Source organism: Dromaius novaehollandiae, chromosome Z, assembly GCF_036370855.1.
Source record: "Dromaius novaehollandiae isolate bDroNov1 chromosome Z, bDroNov1.hap1, whole genome shotgun sequence".
NCBI lineage: Eukaryota > Metazoa > Chordata > Aves > Casuariiformes > Dromaiidae > Dromaius > Dromaius novaehollandiae.
In genome coordinates, this window is record NC_088132.1 from 84,701,664 (window position 1) to 84,718,204 (window position 16,541).

The 16,541-nt window shown below is 43.2% G+C and overlaps 1 protein-coding gene across 2 annotated transcripts in view; it reads left to right on the top strand.

Annotated features, from left to right (window-relative positions):
- Positions 1 to 16,287, top strand: part of LOC135325062 (WD repeat-containing protein 7) — a 164,231-nt gene extending 147,944 nt beyond the window's left edge. For both annotated transcript variants that reach the window (XM_064502497.1, XM_064502498.1), the window contains 2 exons: positions 9,752 to 9,856; positions 13,398 to 16,287. In XM_064502497.1, the coding sequence (XP_064358567.1) occupies positions 9,752 to 9,856; positions 13,398 to 13,601 (309 nt within the window). In that variant the 3' untranslated portion in view covers positions 13,602 to 16,287. The remainder of the gene's footprint in view (positions 1 to 9,751; positions 9,857 to 13,397) is intronic.
- The last annotated feature ends 254 nt before the right edge of the window (positions 16,288 to 16,541 follow it).

Below are 16,541 nucleotides of genomic sequence, written 5' to 3' on the forward strand. Positions count from 1 at the left end.
CTCGCGGAGTCCACAGGGCAGAGGACACTTCTAGAAGGATAATGAAGTCCCCAAACCCTGCGATTCTGGCAGCAGACGCTGATCTTGTTAGCTTTGCCTACTCCATCCAAGTTCGCAGACGCTTTTGTTTAAAGTCTCGGGTCACTTGGGAACTATGGATTTGTGTGTTTTGTGAGTACATTGAAGGCTATGAAGTCAAAGGTTAAAAATACTCCAGTGCTCAAAATATGTATGTGATATTGCTCCAACTAGTTTTCTTTAAAGCTTTTATGAGTAAAGGTGGAGCTGAAAGGGAACAGTTGCACCTTAACAAAAGCCGTTTAAGCACAAGTGCTTCTTGCTGTGACAAAGTCCCGAACCTATTATGGTTTCATCTCCACCGACATAATTTAGAATAGATTTTAGCCAAATGGTATCCTGGCAAAATATGCTTTGAGTGGAAAGAGTAGGAAATTTATTGGAATATTGCACCTGGTTGCAAATCTAGTGACAGCTGCTTAAATAGGAAATGAGAAAAATTTGGCTTTCTGAGCCACACATTTAGCAAGTCACTTAAGGACTAAGAAGTTTTACAGGATTGAGCCACTGCATACTCCAACTGCAAACTTTCAAATAGAAGTGAGAAAATATAGGCAGATGAAAACCAGATTTTTTTGTAAGTTTAACTCTTACTATAAAATAATATTTTACTAACAGTAAGTAGGAAAAGAGAATGTTCCATTTATTTAGATACAGTATCCCAGTTTCCTCTTAATTCACTGTCAGGCTTTAATTCAAGTAGTCTAATTAGAATTTTTAATGGCTTTTTCTTTCAGTAGTAATGATTTTAATGGAATTAAGAACTTTGAAGAACAGCATCTGTAAGAGAGCACAGTACCTCGCTTATCACTGTCTTTGGTGCTACGAGCTATACGATGTTATCAAGATGTAGATTTTTCTTTTCTGAAGTTTTTAATGTTTAAAAAAGACTGATCTGGAAACTGCATTGTTTTAGTGCAGTTCACTGCTAGAAATTATGTCAAATTTACATGTTTACTAGGAAAATATTGTCACCTGTCCTATCTGCTCCTACAATCTGTTTTGATAGTACTTGATTTTACTCTCATTTTTTAGAAGCCAAAGCCGTGCCTGAAACGTGTGGTCAGAATCGTTCTTCTGAGCAGTTCGCGGCAGCGGGCTGTAGGCTTTCCTGGGACTGGGTAATAAATGTGTTTCCTTTGGAGATGGGGGGGATAGGTCCCAGGCGGTGGGGAGGGCTTGCCCCGTTGCTGGGAGCGTGCGCGTGGGTCGGTCTGCGTGACGGGGACCCGACCCGCCTGGCACCGACGCAGCCCCGTCCGCGGTTCATCTCGGATGATAATGCCACCCAGATGCCTCCACAACCTCACTTACGTTCTGCCAAACCTGTTGCAAAGCGTGGGTATTGCCCCCAAAGCCTTCTGTTAGCCACGAAGTTATGCAGCGTTGTTGCCCTTACAGTTAACGACCCATTAGATCCTCCTTTAGCTAGAGCTGCCTCCAGCTTCTCCCCTCCTGGCGCTCCGGTCCCGCAGTCTCCCCCGAATCTCATTCCACATTCGGTGCATCGTTATTACTTACTGTGTTTTAATTCTGTCGTCTTAGCAGTTTATGCAGCCGTTCCCATTAGAGGTGTGATTTACACGTTGAAGGTTGGTTAGATGAAGTCCACCTAACGCGTGGTAACCTAGTCCGTGTGGTGGTTTCTGGAAAACGTTCCAAGGTTTTTCTTGCCGTACAGTGCTCTCTGGAGCTGGGATGTCGGCCCAGACTTCCTCGCATCTGTTGAATACCGGTCTTGAGGGATTTGTGGTTCGAGATCTGAACCTTTACAGTGCTCCATAGCAGTGAGCACGTGTAAATCGAGAGATCTGTCATGTGTCCAATGGGAACTTTTTTCTAGACTCCTGTTCATACTGTGTATTTTTTACACAATCTGTAAGTATTAGTATACGCCTTTTAGTAGGAATTTAAAATAATTCCATTTAATTTCGTAGCTGACAAAATACTATTGAAGAACGTGATATTTGGCACTTTCTTTTTCCATTTTCTTAGATGTAAATATCGTAGCTGTACTCATAATTCACCTTTTCAATTACTTTCCTAGACGTTAAGGCACAAGGCTTAGCCTTCCAGCTGTTGAAACCTCTTTTAAAACTGTGCTTGACAAGGAGATTTGAATTGCACTAATAATACCCTGTTGTCTAACACATACTAATGCGTATCTTCTGAGGTGATGCTACAGTATTATAAACCTCTAAATAAAGATCAATGGCGTTAGATTCATAGATGAAAAATTACTGCTGATATTGGGGACTGACTGGTTTATGTGTATGGAGGTAATTAATAGCCATATGGATTTTGATGGTGCCATGTGAAAATCTCGAACTGACAAGTACATTCCTAAAGCGAGAGCATAAATCAAATGTTTGTGAGCGTCTGGATGTTGAAAAGCAGGCTGGATTGATTTTTGGAGATCCTAGTGCATACTTTAATAACAGTGATGGTTTAGGGGGAGTGCGAGACCGGTTCTTGGCTGTCCTGTACGGTGTCCCGAAACGGCCAGGATCCGCCGCCACGCGTCCGAGGAGCCTTTGAAAACATCCCGTAACACTTGGCTGGCTGCAGCTGTCATCTAATTTTTTCTGGATTAAGTTCGGTCAAGAAAGAAGCTGCCTCATTTTCTGGTTGTCATTTGCCCAGGAAGTAAAAGCAAATTGTAATGAGGGAATCACAGCAGGAGAACCTCCTAACAAATGAGAGGCACATATTGACTGGCAGCCAGCACGCCGTCGCGGTGATAAATGTATTTTTATACACTGCTGCTCAAGGTCACCCTCTGCTCTCGTTGTATGCCGGCTGTCAAATCCCCCAAGCCACATTTTAATACTGAGTAATCGTAATGGTTGATGCAGAATTATGTTACAGTAAGATTAAAAATTAAGTTTGCATTTTATTAAGTTAAAAAAATTTAATACGTGGGCTTTGACTTTATCTTGATATTATTGAGAAGCCACTTGAAGGACAGGAAGAAAATTAATTTGACGAGGCAGATACACCCTTTTCTCAGCACAGTCGTGAGGTTTCTACTGCAGTTGTCGGTATTACTTGAACTGTCACGGAAATTTAATTATTAAACATGCTGAAGTTGATTTGCTATTAAGTTAAAATTATTTTAGATATTTCCGTGAAGTTGCTTGGAGAGTAGGGAATTATTTTTTTAATGTTTGTGGAGACATTTAAGGTGGTGTCTTGCAAGGATTCACTTTTAGCGTGACTGTCGGTGCAGAAGCAGGGTTGGCGTGCCCGTGCCCGTGCCCATGCCATGGTGGATGGCCGCGATGACGCCAAGGAAGACTCGTCCGGCCCATGCGGAGACCCGGGGCCGAGGGCTTGATCCGCAGCGAGGGCAGAGCAGAGCTCTCCGTGCCCAGCGCGCGGTGCAGGTAACGTCGGGTGCTGGTGCCCCGTGCTGACGTTGCCATTGCAGCAGAAGAAGGTGGCCGGGAGGGTGGGCACGGCTGCGAGGTGGCCCTGGGGATGAGGAGGGAGGTTTATCGGCATTTCCTCGGCACCAAGGCAGGGCACGGGAGGCTGGGGCTGCCGCAGCAGCCGTCCTGTTTTGGCGGCAAAGCTCCGTTGGATGGCTGGGCCATAGCAGTGAAGACAAGGCCAACAGCTGTAAACAAAGGTTTTATGGTTTATTTTTTAAATACAAACACCAGCACATACACTATACATTATTCATGAGTAAGGAACTGTCAAGCTTTGCTTTATTCAGAATCCATCTATTTCTGTAAAAAAACCAAATGAAATATAGTAAAAAGAGTTACATAAATGATCCATGCATGGGGGCGAGTTGGTAGCTGATCCTGAACCCGTTCGTAAGCACCCAGAGGGGCCGGGTCTGTGCCGCTTTCCGTGCCGCTTTCCGTGCCTGCCGCGATGCTCTCGCGCCCGCACCGGCCTCTCCGGGAGAGCGAGGACTGCTGGATCGCAGCAACCTTTAGCCTGCAGGGTAGTATTAAGAGGCATAGCTATAGCAACCTCCTGTTTGGAATTAAAGGTCAGCAACCTAATGGGAAGGTGGTAACTTCGGTCGTCTGTGGAAAGCCCGGATATTCCTCTCCGTTGTAGGTACGTGTCTTAAGCGTGTATATTCTGAAATAAGTAAATTTGCCCCATGAAAAATCAAAGTAGTACATGAAGAACTGTATAATAAAACAAGATAGATGTGCTAGAGCCTAAAAGGGAGTGCTGCTGCAAGCAAAGATAAGATTTGCAATCTCCCGAGAAAAGAGAAAAATGGACCCTGGCTGTAGGACGTTGCAGCCGTGTTAAGGTGCTGTTAATCTCTTGGGTGACTCTGAAGCTGAGAAGAGAAGGTGCTGAGATGACTTGCTTACCTTTACAGCATGCATATGCATAGATATGTATATATGTGTGTGCATGTATGTACCTGTATATATAGTCTTTGTAAGTATGTGTTTTTATATATTCATTTCATAGTTATGCCATTTTTGTCTTCATTTCAAAGTCTGATATTTATTCCCCTGAATGATTTGGGCTCTACATATGTTGGAGGTCCCTGTACCCTAATTTAACACTAAAATTCAACCTACGGGTTTTAATTGCAAAAGCAAGCTGCTGTTTGTGGGTATGGAATTAGGCAGTGCATGCCACTTCCAGGGGAGACCTTGGAGACGCACGCCGCTCGGTGAATCACCACCGTCTTGGTTTTGCCTTCATAGCTCATTTTGGGTCACGTTATTTGTGACATGATGCTAAAAAAGCCAGGAAAGACCAGTGAATGACCAGTGCTTGTTCAGAGACTATTTGTACCCCATGCAAAAGTTGGAGCTGATAATTTTATGCCTGTCCAAGCTAAAAGCAGGTGGGTCTCCTTCAGGGCTTCGTGTGGCTGTGACCAACCTCTTGTTTCCTGCCCTTTCCACGCCATGTTGTTGGCATGGTAGTGCTTCTGGGGCATGCATCCGGCACGCCACTTTCGCAGGGGAAAAGTTTTGTTTCCTTCTATTTAAGGTACCCCTTGAGATTTGGAAAATACGTCTCTAATAGTAAAGGCAGTAAAATATTAATATGTTTCTATAGTAGTACATAATTCATCTGGTTATCAGCTTAAAATACACATTTCGGTGTACTTATTAAAATAAAATTGCTGCAGTGATACAGAATGTTTATTTTGTACGTCGGCTTTAACAGAAGAACACAGTTCAGTGCGGGGCTTGGCAAATATTGGACTTAGAATTAGGTTGTCACAGCTTCAGTATATCATGTGTTAAAGGACGACGACAGTGGCAGGTGCAGAAGTCAAATAGTCTCCCAGGAGCATCCTCCCATTAAAAAACAATTGGTTGGGCAGAAGGAAACGACAAACAGCTGCACTTTGTCCCACCGTGTCTCCGGTTCAAAATTAAGACTATTCCCAAACCAGCATTGCGTAGCTTTTTGCATACTTTTCATTGCATGCTAATGTAACTACTTCAGAGTGCAAAAACCGCAAATCATCGGTAACTTAAACGACTAACAAAGAAGCAGGGTTTTGTCACGTATTCTCTGTCGAAGCGTTAGTATCGTAATCCGTTCACGCAGCCTTCGGCGCAGCGGCAGAGCCGTGCCCACCAGCACGGTCCGAGCGCCCCGTAGCTGGGTGCAAGCAGAATATTTTGAATGAGCAGCAGCAAATTCTTCTGCCGTGCTTATTCCTTTGCCTAGGAAAAAGGAAGATGAGCATTGGAAAGTAGGCATTTAGGTAGCGCACTAAAAAAAATCTTTACTTTAAAGGATTAGCATCAATTAGAGAAGCACTTGTTTTAAATAACAAAGCATGCTAACTCCCTTGAGGATTGTAGTTATTGGAACACATTTTCAGTAGTACAGAGAGCAACAAGTGTACCAGTCCCTATCGATTTTCCACCTTTGTATTACCAAAACATTCTTTATTGACAAGTATTACTTGCTTGTTAAGTGCTAGATGGATCTAAACATTGCATCATCTAATTAATTGCCCTTTCAAATTTTCATACTAAGCAGTAAGGATTATATTAAAGACGTGGGTTTGAGGCTCTATTTAAGTTCACTCCTTGTTTACATGCTATAGAATAAATATATTAATGGATTCTTAATATAAAGCTCATTTTAAGTGCAGTGTATTGTCCTTGTAGGTCTTTGTCTTCTGTAGTATTTCAGAGCTGGCCAAAGGGGCACTTCTGTTATTCTCAAAGCCTAATTTAATTCTGAGTGTTACAAAATCCTTTTTGAAAACATTAAAATCGTGCCGTTTTAAGGTTGCCGCAGAGCCTCCTAATGCAGAAGGAGCAACTACTGTGTATTTTTGAAGAAATACTTTGATTTCTTTGTGCACTTCTAATACTACAATTTTAATTATGATAATCCAATACGAGGTCATATTTTCAAAAAGAAAATTGCGTATGTCATCTTGAACTTAAAAAACCTGAATCGGCAACCTTTTTTTGGTTGGTCCCGTGCTCGATATTCCTGTTTATTTGGCTGCGTGTCTTCTCCTTTCATTAGCTATCTTGCAGCCGTTGCAGATCCTGCCGTCCATTTGTAAGGCTGTTTGCAGCCTGCTTTTCCCGTGTCTCCTCTTACACCAACAACGGTGCTACCGCGTTGGCCTCCCACGCAGCCTTGGCCATCGCCGTTTCTGCCTGGTCTGTCAGGCCTGGGATAGCTTCTCCTCCTGCAGCTCGGTACCGTTAGTCCTCTGTACAGGATTTCTAGAGAACGGCAGTATTTGCTGTACTGGATGTAAGAAATCAGCACTTAATAGCTGAAATGAACTCATGCACCAGAGGGAAGAAGCCCAGTTCTGGTAGACGTTCAGAAGCTCCGTACCCCTGGGGAAGGTAGGCGAGCTGTCAGGGTTTGCCAGCGTTAAGATCTCCAAAGCATTAGAAAACACATAATGCAAATGAGTCCAATCTTGTGTAAAGCATCTGCGTATTTTTGCAATTGTTAAACAAGAACCTCAAGTAACTAGTTAAAAAACCTTTAAGTGCGACTCTGACCATGGGTTGACACATGGAATAATTCTTCACCGCACTTCTGACATACATGTTTACATGGTTGGAAATTTTAAACAAGTTGTTTAACCCTTGAGACCATATTTATAAGTGCAGAGTGAGAGTCATTTGGTGAAGCTCACATGAGAAATCAATAGCAGAACCAGGAGTAAAAAATAGGTGTCTCGCGTTCTCCTCAAGGTCTGAATTGCTCCCATAACGCTGGGTGCAGCCATTTGCTCTGGGAGAATAATAGCAGCAGGGTATGTCGTGTTAAATATGGCAAAGGATGTGTATCATGAACGTATCATCAGCTGCTATGAAAAGTATATATTTTAAATGATAGTTTAAGCTATATGTGAGATAACATTAAGTACATTCCAGTTGCTGAGTGTTATTTTTGAAAAAATTCCCTTACACTTAATCTACTACATAAGGTTTGAACTTTTAATTACATTTATAATGGCAGTCGTCCAATGTATTTTAATGGCATGCTCCTAGTAAAATGAAGATTGGACATAACGGGTTGTGTGGACCGGCACAGGAGGAGCGGGGCTGCCAGCCCCTGCGTTGCCAGAGCTCCCCGTGTTTCAGCAGGGCGACCCGGGTGCTTCGTCCTGAGGTTTGCGCGCCGGTGGTTTGGTACTGAGAGGTGTATTTCCTTTCTAAACATGCAGAGATCCTTAAATATTGCAATAGAAATACGGCGTTGTTTGTTGGAGCCGTGAGTCGCGAGTGGAGGAGCACAGTCGTCGCTGTGCCCAAGGCCGGTGCGTGGAGCCAGCTCTGCGCCGTCGGCACGGGCTTGGGACCGCTCCCAAAAAACCAAAAACTCCACGTTTCTGCAAAAATACTGTTGCATTTGCTGTACGATTTGAATGAAGCTTGTGGTCTTCTCGCTGCTGTTTCTCTGCGCGTGGTGCTTGAATGCAATACCTTAAAATACCACGTTCCCCCAGGCTGTGGAAAAGCTGGAGGTGAAACATCTGAGCGTGGAAAAACGGTGAGCGTCCTGGATGTGCGCTCTCCAGGCAGCGCTCCTGGGCTTTGGAACGCTTCTGCTGCTGTTGCCAGGAAGCCAGCAAAACAAGTTGACAAATCTAAATTTCTAAATTGGACTGTATTTTTGTAAAGACTGTTTTGTAAGGCAGGCGTTGAGGGGGTGGCTGAGGTTTCTTTCTTTTTTTTTTTTTTCTTTCTTTCTCTCCAGTTTGGATTTCTGATCATTCCCTGCCTGCCACTTAGTGAATGCTTTTTTAGACCTGCAATTTACAGCCTACTTTTTGGTGTATAAGTATTATATTTTTTAAAAAAATCCAGTTAAAGGCACATTTATGTTCATATACCTGACAAATGGCTTAGATTTAAAAACTGAAATTTGGCAGGGAATTTGTTCATACAGTGATTTCATTAAGTTTTATTGGCTAAGCAGCTATTAAGACATTTAAAAGAAATTGTCAAGATACTTAAAAGGGAGCTGCATGTGCTGAAGTTCCACTAGATAAGTGATTTTAGAGGGGTACTTTTGTGTTTGGGGTTGGCCAGAGGCATTCGAGTGCCCTGAGGAAATCTGAGCGCAAGTCCTGCCTGCAAAACGGCAAGAGTTGAATTTTGCTGTCAGTACTCTCGCTGGCCAAGACTGACTCATTTTCCGCATTTCTGCTTTTAATGTTACCTGCTGATGGGTCGCCGCGAATGCCAGGACGACACCGGGACATGGCAGCGTCACCTCTCCGCGGCTGTGGGTCACCTGCCCCACCTTTACATTGGCGGGGGAAAGGGGAGCAGGGAGGGGGAAATGGGCCTTTCATCCTCCCAAAGCAGCGGCTTCTGCCCGTGGGGCGCGAGCAGGCGTTGGAGACCTGTGGGGAAACCGCTGCCGTGGCTGCAGGCGAGCAGAAGCAGTGCGTGTCGTCATCCTGGCCCCCTTGGCCGGGAGAAGCAAAACGCAGTGAAAAAGAGGCTCCCTTTGCTTTGCAGAGGTATTTGCCGGTTGACAGAATGTCAATCAGAGAATAATTAGCACTAGAACAGCAGAAAGTGCACAGCTTGTTCTCTGCATTTCTGCAAGGATCGCTTGCTAAGCCTGCGGTCAGTGTATAGGTAGGAGTCTGTGGTTGGGGTACCAGGGCAGTATGATGTTCCTGGCTGCCTTTCAGATAATGCTTCAGCTGGCATTGCACAAAAATTATCCCTGAATTCCTGGCAAAAGCCAAACAGCTTGTGAACTCCATGCAGGTGAGGAAGGAGCGGTGCCCTTTCTGGAGGTGCTTCCTCCTCGTGTCCAGGATGAAAGGATATTTCATAGCAGGAAACACTGAAGGAAAAGACTGGGAGAAAAGAATTCAGGACTTAAATATAAATCTTGACTACACCCTTTCTTGAAGTTTAGTATTAAAGATAAGCCACATACAGGTTGTAGATACTTTCTTAGTTGCAAAGAGCCCTAAGATACAATGGTGAAACAGTGGAAAGATGCTGCAGTACTTGTTTGAGACCTCTTCATCCAGGGCTTTTGAACATAGTAGTTAATTTTTACTGACTATAATGATCTATTTCTGTCTTTTAAAAATGTTTCTGGAAGTTTGTATATGATTACATCTATATTTGCTTAAAGGTCTGTGCAATGTCACTGTGATGCTGAGTAATGACACTTCTAAGTTACTGTCCTCTCCCCCTCTTGTTAGACTATCCACGGCCATAAAGGACCCATAACTGCGGTAGCTTTTGCCCCTGATGGCCGGTACCTTGCCACGTACTCCAATTCGGACAGTCACCTCTCCTTCTGGCAGGTAAGGGTTTGCTATGACCTGAGTCTGTGCACACACCTTGCTGATGAAGCGGTGTTTGGGACATTTCTTTACATTGTTCACTAGTAGTATGACACCTAAGGAAATACTGATCATGGCACACGAAAATAACTGCAAACAGGAAAATCCCCCAAGCCGGGCCTCAGCACAGCAGTTCTGTTCGCAGACAGCTCCATGGACCTGCGCTGCCCTGACCGCGCTTGCCTCTGGCCTTACCTGGAGCTAGTGTGCTCCTCCGGCTACTCGCACCTCCTTCAGACGAAGGGTAAATTGGCAAAATCATATAGTTCCTTTGGTTTTTTTTTAAATCCAGTTTAGCTGCTTTTCACTTTGAGCTTCCTGGAGGGTCAGTCAGACTTCATAGGTTTTTGTATAACTCATCTATGAGTTGTGCACAGGGGTGTACAAACGGACTGCACCCGGTACAGTTCTCGCGGTGTGAGCTCTTCAGGAGCTCTTTCTTTTCCCGTTTATTGGAATACCATACGACCATCTTTGAATTTATTTTATGTTTCCCACAGTGTCCAAGTACTGTGGTCCAGAACTGAGACGCAGCACTTGGACCTTCCAGCTTGCTCCTGTAGGGTTCTGCTTCTCCTTCCCTCCACCCGATTTGGGCACGTCAGGTGCCCGAAGTTAGGTCCCATGAAACTCCCCCGGCTTCACGGAGGTGTTTGAGACACACTGTTGAACTCAGGCCTGATCCCAAGTCCCGGGTAGCTTTCAGGTGTAGCTGCTCCCTCTTTGGTCTTTGATATTTGGGGAGATCGCTTTGAATATCAGTGCCTCTATAGAAGAGTTTTTTCTATTGCTGTTTCTACATAAACATTCCTTGCAGGTGTAACTGTCCTGGGAGATGAGGAGCTGTTTGCATACAAATTAGTATGCAACTTCCAGGCAATCAAGGAATAATCTTAAATATTTAACATCTTCATATTTGATATTTCAATTTAAATATGGAACTATTGTAATATTTCAATTTCACGTATCTAAAATGTCCAAACAATAAAATTAAGAGCCATGTAGGAGACACCCAACTAGCTCTGCGCAGGCCAAGACAGCTACTTCTGCTCTGACTCCCTGTCCCAGTAGGTAGTTTTCTCCTCTAATTTCTGGAACCTAGTAAATTCAAGTAGAGAGAGAGATTCTTAGAGTTTTGTTTTATTTTTTAAGCATGAGGCAAAGCTATTAAGATGATCACTGATTCCTGTTCTTGCTGTGCCCCATCCCTTCTTCCCAGCTGGCACAACTGCTCTGCCTCCTCTGCGTTTTGCTGTGTTGCCTCGTGCAGAGATGATTTTCATGTCCGTAATAATGCTGAAAACCGGAGAGCTGAGATATAAACAATATAAGGAGGGTCTGAAATAGAAGGAGAAGCTGAGAATCAGGCCACCATTTTATTAAAGATCTGCAGGTTTCTTGTTTTTAACATATGAGCAGTCTTTTTCATTGTAATCTGAAGTCAGTAAGAGTATTTTTTTTGTCAGTTGTGAATATACATGCAGCTTGATGGGGCAGATAACCAAGGCAATGCTGCCTGCATTCCCTAGGCAGGTTGGGGTTTTTTTTCTTTTTTTTTCTTTCTTTCTTTCCTTTCAAATGGCTTTAGACTTACAAATGTGTTTGGAAACAACTGATCTGATCTAGCAATGTGCACAGACTATCAAAATCATGAGTCTTAGAGCAATCAGACTATAAAATTGGACTCAGTATACCCCTAGTTATCAGTTATATATTTTAAGCTACTTACGCAGTCTTCTGGACTCATTCAGTAGTTCTACAGGTGCCATAAAAAGTATTAAATTATTATCCATCACTATGTAGTGAGCTTTCTGAAACAGTAAATGAGAACTGCAAAAATATTCATCCATCAGTTACATTTATTCAGTTTAAATACTCAGGGAAAGTCTGGAAAGCAATCAGACTTATTGATTTTGATTTTTTACCAGATCTTTTAAAATTGGAAAAGAAAAAGTCTGTATTCAGGCATGAGTTTTAAATGGTGAATTTGCCACATTCCTTCCAGGTGTATAAATGTTAAACTAGCTTTTACATAAAGAGTTAAATATACCTACACATTTAGTTTTAAAATGTGACCTCGTGCACTAGTGATTTTTTCCCTTCTGTGTTCTATTTGGCACTATTATTAATGCAGGAAAATCAGTAACATTAGTCATCTTAAAAGGGTTATTACTCAAGATGATTTAAATTGTGAAAATGTCAGTGGTGCTTGCATGCTCCCTGCTAGAGATGCCATGATTTACACTCTCTGACACCGTTCTGCTGCTGAGAAGAGCCAGAAAAAAAGTAATGGCTTACACTTTGCACTGATCAGAATTCAGAACAGGGCATCAGCAATAACACGCCTTAAATGCTCCGAGATTTGCCAAGGTTTCGCGTGTCACATCTCAGGCGTGCAGCCGGACCGTCATCTGCCTGGTTTGCGTAGGTCCTAGGGCTCTAGCGCGTGTGGATGGAGAGGTTTGCAAGAGTAAAGCAGCGCTTCGGGAAGGGTCCAATTTTGTATATTTTGGTAGGTTAGAGGAAACCAGTGAATATCATTTTTAAAAACGTGGGACTGGACAACGTACATCAGCAGTAATTGGCCTGCTTTCTGAAGGATGTAACTCAACAGATCTCTTCAGATGTGTAACATCTGCATGATTTACTTACAGAGCAGAAAATGAGCAAAGCTCTTGCTCTCTGTTCTGCTTGTACCATCCTGGGGACTGTGCTTCCCTCATTCCGCAGACCACGAGCTCTGTTGTCCTTAGGGTTTTGACAAATAAAAATATTCTAGCATAAATCTTATTAATATTTTACAGGTTTTTCCTTAAATTCTGAATAAATTCTTTATTATTAAAGACAAATAAAGTGTAGGTAGCATTTGCAAAGTACCAAATAAACTGTATATTATTCCTATCTAATTTATTGATTCAGATTTCACAATTGAATTTGGAATAGATACAATCAAGGAAAGCATTAATAAGAAAAGATATGGGGCAAACTGAGAGATCGAAATTGTCACTAACTGCTAAACGTTACTGAGTCCTGTGTGCAGGTGAGAAGTTTAACAGATTCTTGGCTGTACTTTATTTTTCCATTTAGTCATATAAAATAGTCACCTTTATCTTGTGTTTGAAGGATAAAGGAGAATATAGCTGTAAAGGACGTTCCTTAAGGTAGCGTGCCGTGGTATACACTTAGGCAGTTAGGCTGACTTTGTAAATTCCCCATCAAAGGAGAACAGTAAAATGTGCCTACTAAATTTATTGAATCTTCTTCCCTTTTGCAAAGTTGCGTATTGTGTTCAATAAGCATCCCCCAAAAGACCGCGCGCAGTGCTTAAATTCTCAGCCACTCTTCCGCTAAGTGGCATCGTTTGGCTCAAGTCTAATGAAATTTTAATTAAACCTCACCTGAGACAGCAGGTCCCAGTAACTGGGACCAGCAAGGGTTGCTGCAGCTGGGCTGGGCGGGGGGCCGGGCGCGGGGCCGCGGTCACCGCCGGCTCTCTGTGCAGATGAACACCTCGCTGCTGGGCAGCATCGGCATGCTGAACTCGGCGCCCCAGCTCCGCTGCATCAAGACCTACCAGGTGCCGCCGGTGCAGCCGGCCTCGCCGGGGTCCCACAACGCGCTCAAGCTGGCCCGCCTCATCTGGACCTCCAACCGCAACGTCATCCTCATGGCTCACGACGGCAAGGAGCACCGCTTCATGGTCTAGAGCCAGTCCGCCTGTGTTAGCAATGCATTTCGGTTTTACGGTTCCTTGCGTTCTCCGCTTTTCTTTCTCCGTGTCCTTTGAACGCCGGCTCGCCCGCAGCAGTGCCGGCCGACACCACGGCGGGAGCAGCCCGGCTGCACGTTTCTGCACGCTCTCCGGGGCAGAGCCCGGGGCACAGGGATGCTGCCACGGGGTGGGGGGTCCTCGCGGCCGGGAGGGGGGGGGCAGAGGGCTTTGGGGAACATTCCCGGAGACTGCGAAGCGGGTAGCACTGCGGTTGCCCTCCGTGGCGGGATCAGCGTCTGCGGGCATCAAACCCCAGGCTGTGAAGCTGGGCTGGATCCAGTCCCTTCTCATTGGATGCTGAATTAACAGCAGCAGCCCGAATTACAGATGTTGTGTTTTTGTTCGGAGATTCCTAAAGAATCTCAGTGTTTACCAAAAAGGTTCTATGTTTACATGTACTTTCTTCTAGTGACCACTGGTGACCGCTGGCTTGCGTGTCTTGGAGGTTTCCTACTGACCGGGGACCGCACTGCCTCGGGGGTCAGCAGGGGTTGAGTTTTCGGGAGCGCGTAGTCCTTGCTCCTGCCCAAAGAGGCATGTTTGCTCAGCAAAAGCTTAAGCAAGAGCCTAAGTCCTTAGGTGAGCGGGAAGTGCTGACATGCTCAGTCACTGTTTGCTGTAATCTGGAAGAAAGAATAATAATCCACATGTAAATAAAAAAAAATCTCTTGGAGATGGAATAGCAAACTTGAAAAAAGGAATATTTATACATAAAGGTGTTTTTTGCTACGAATGCAGATATTTATTGAAAAAAAGACCTTTTTCTTCCATAAGTCGTTCCCATATGTGCTGGAACTTGCAGGGAAATTAGAATCTGCCCGTCTGCCTTGGCATGTTACTGTAGAAGTCATCGCAGGGTCGCAGATATTCACATTTTGGCTTCGCTGAAGGATGGGATGGTGAGGATGCAAGCCCTCGAGGGAGATAGGACAAGTGTCCTTGGTATTTAGCAATTTTGACAAGAAAAATTATGAAAAAATACATAAAAGGTAGGTCATTCAAATGGATATATTGAAAGATTTTTTTAAGTAGGAATACTCCTATGTAATATTTGCTGTAACTGTGTTTCCCTCTTCTTACATATCTAATTTTGTGAAATACTTAATAGTGTGAAAATGTTTATGCTCACAGTAAAAAAAAAAAAAATCCATAAAATACTATTTTATTTAAGCATATTGATGTATATGTTTGTATAGCTTTTTCTTTGCCGTTTTTGTCTGAAATGCTCACAGAAGGTGGCTGTCTTTACATGATAAAGTAAAACCGGTACTTGCAGAATCCTCCCTCCCCCCAAAAAGAATAAATGAATTTTTAAAATGGCTTCTAAATATAAAAAGCATTGATCTTTTTTTTCTATTTTAAGGTGGTCTGTGTAGTACACTGTACATGAAAGTGAGATTTATAGTCCAGAAGCTACATATCTGTTTACTGTTTAAAAAAATAACAAAAGGTAAGAAATTAAGACCATTAGGAATGTCTAACGCAAACTGCTGTAAATTTTACTCTTTTTTAACTCTGGCCAGAATGTAGTGTATAGTGGAAAAATCTGTGGTAGAATATCAGGGGTTTTTTAAGTGAACTAATACAACATGCATGTACACTGTGTTTATAAAGATATATATGTAACCTCCAAGATTTAAAAAAAAAAAAAAAAAAAAAAAGCCAACAGACTCTTCATCTGTAGAATGAAATACTATACTCCTATATTTAAGTTATACGCGTACGAGGAAAGCTGAAAGGTACACTTTAAACAGGCTCCCATAGGTATTCCAGGATCCTATCACTTCTGTTACAGTATATTTCCAAGTATATATATATATAGTGTGTGTGTTTACATTCAGAAACAAAACACAGCTCCAGTGGGAACGTGACCACACGCCTCAAGTGATTTTCTTGGTGATATAGTGAAAGAACATTTTGAATTATATATACATAAACATGTTTGTTTTAAGCAAGCAGTATAGTGCATTTTTTTTTAATTGCGAAAGAGAGGTGGTAATTTCCTTCCCGTCCTAAGAATTAGTTAAATGAGGCAGAGCTAAAGCATTAATAATGAAGGCTCTCTTAGGTGTGTTGGTAGAGGACCATGATCCCTCAAAACTCCCCATACTGTTGCTATTTAAAAACAATCGAGTTCAGTCCAGACCACTTCGGAGGGCAGTCGGGCCCCCGCAGGCCAGTGCGGGGATAGGACTGTGTGGCAAGGACATGGCAAAATCCTCCATGGAAATACCTTTCTGTTTGAGTGGTATTTGCGCACTAGTTAACCCTCTGCTTGAGGGACTTTGTTAACCCAAGTCCTCAACTTCGTCGCAGCCTCGATCTCCCAGCACTGCGGTAAAATTGGTATCGTCATTCCAGTGTAAGCTTTTAGTGTTTTATTGATTTGTTAGCACTGTATTTGGACTTGTCCTTGTAAATGTAGAGACGTATACGGCTTCATTGGCAGTTTGCAAGCAAAAGATGACATCATGAGACACCTGTATGAAAATGTTGTAATGACTGAAGTCTCCATGTATGGCAAATGGTTAAAACGTCTCCCACTCCCGAGCCGCTGTATGTGTTAAACACCCTGGTGTAAATATGCGTGTGAAATAAACCTGGACTGTATTGAACAATATCGTGGTTTCTGGCATCCACCTCATGACACGTAAATAATTTCTCACTGCTGATTTATTGGACAGTAATCTCATTTTTTTTCACCATAGCCATTTTTTTTTTCATTCGAAAACCAGAATAAATGACGTGCCATCAGTGCAGATGGGGAATCACGCTGAGGGCACTGACACCCTTCATAACAAAAGCCGAAGCTAGGAAGGTGCTGAGAATAAAATTCTCTCCGCTCCCAGAACAAGGCAGCTAAACCAAGCAAAG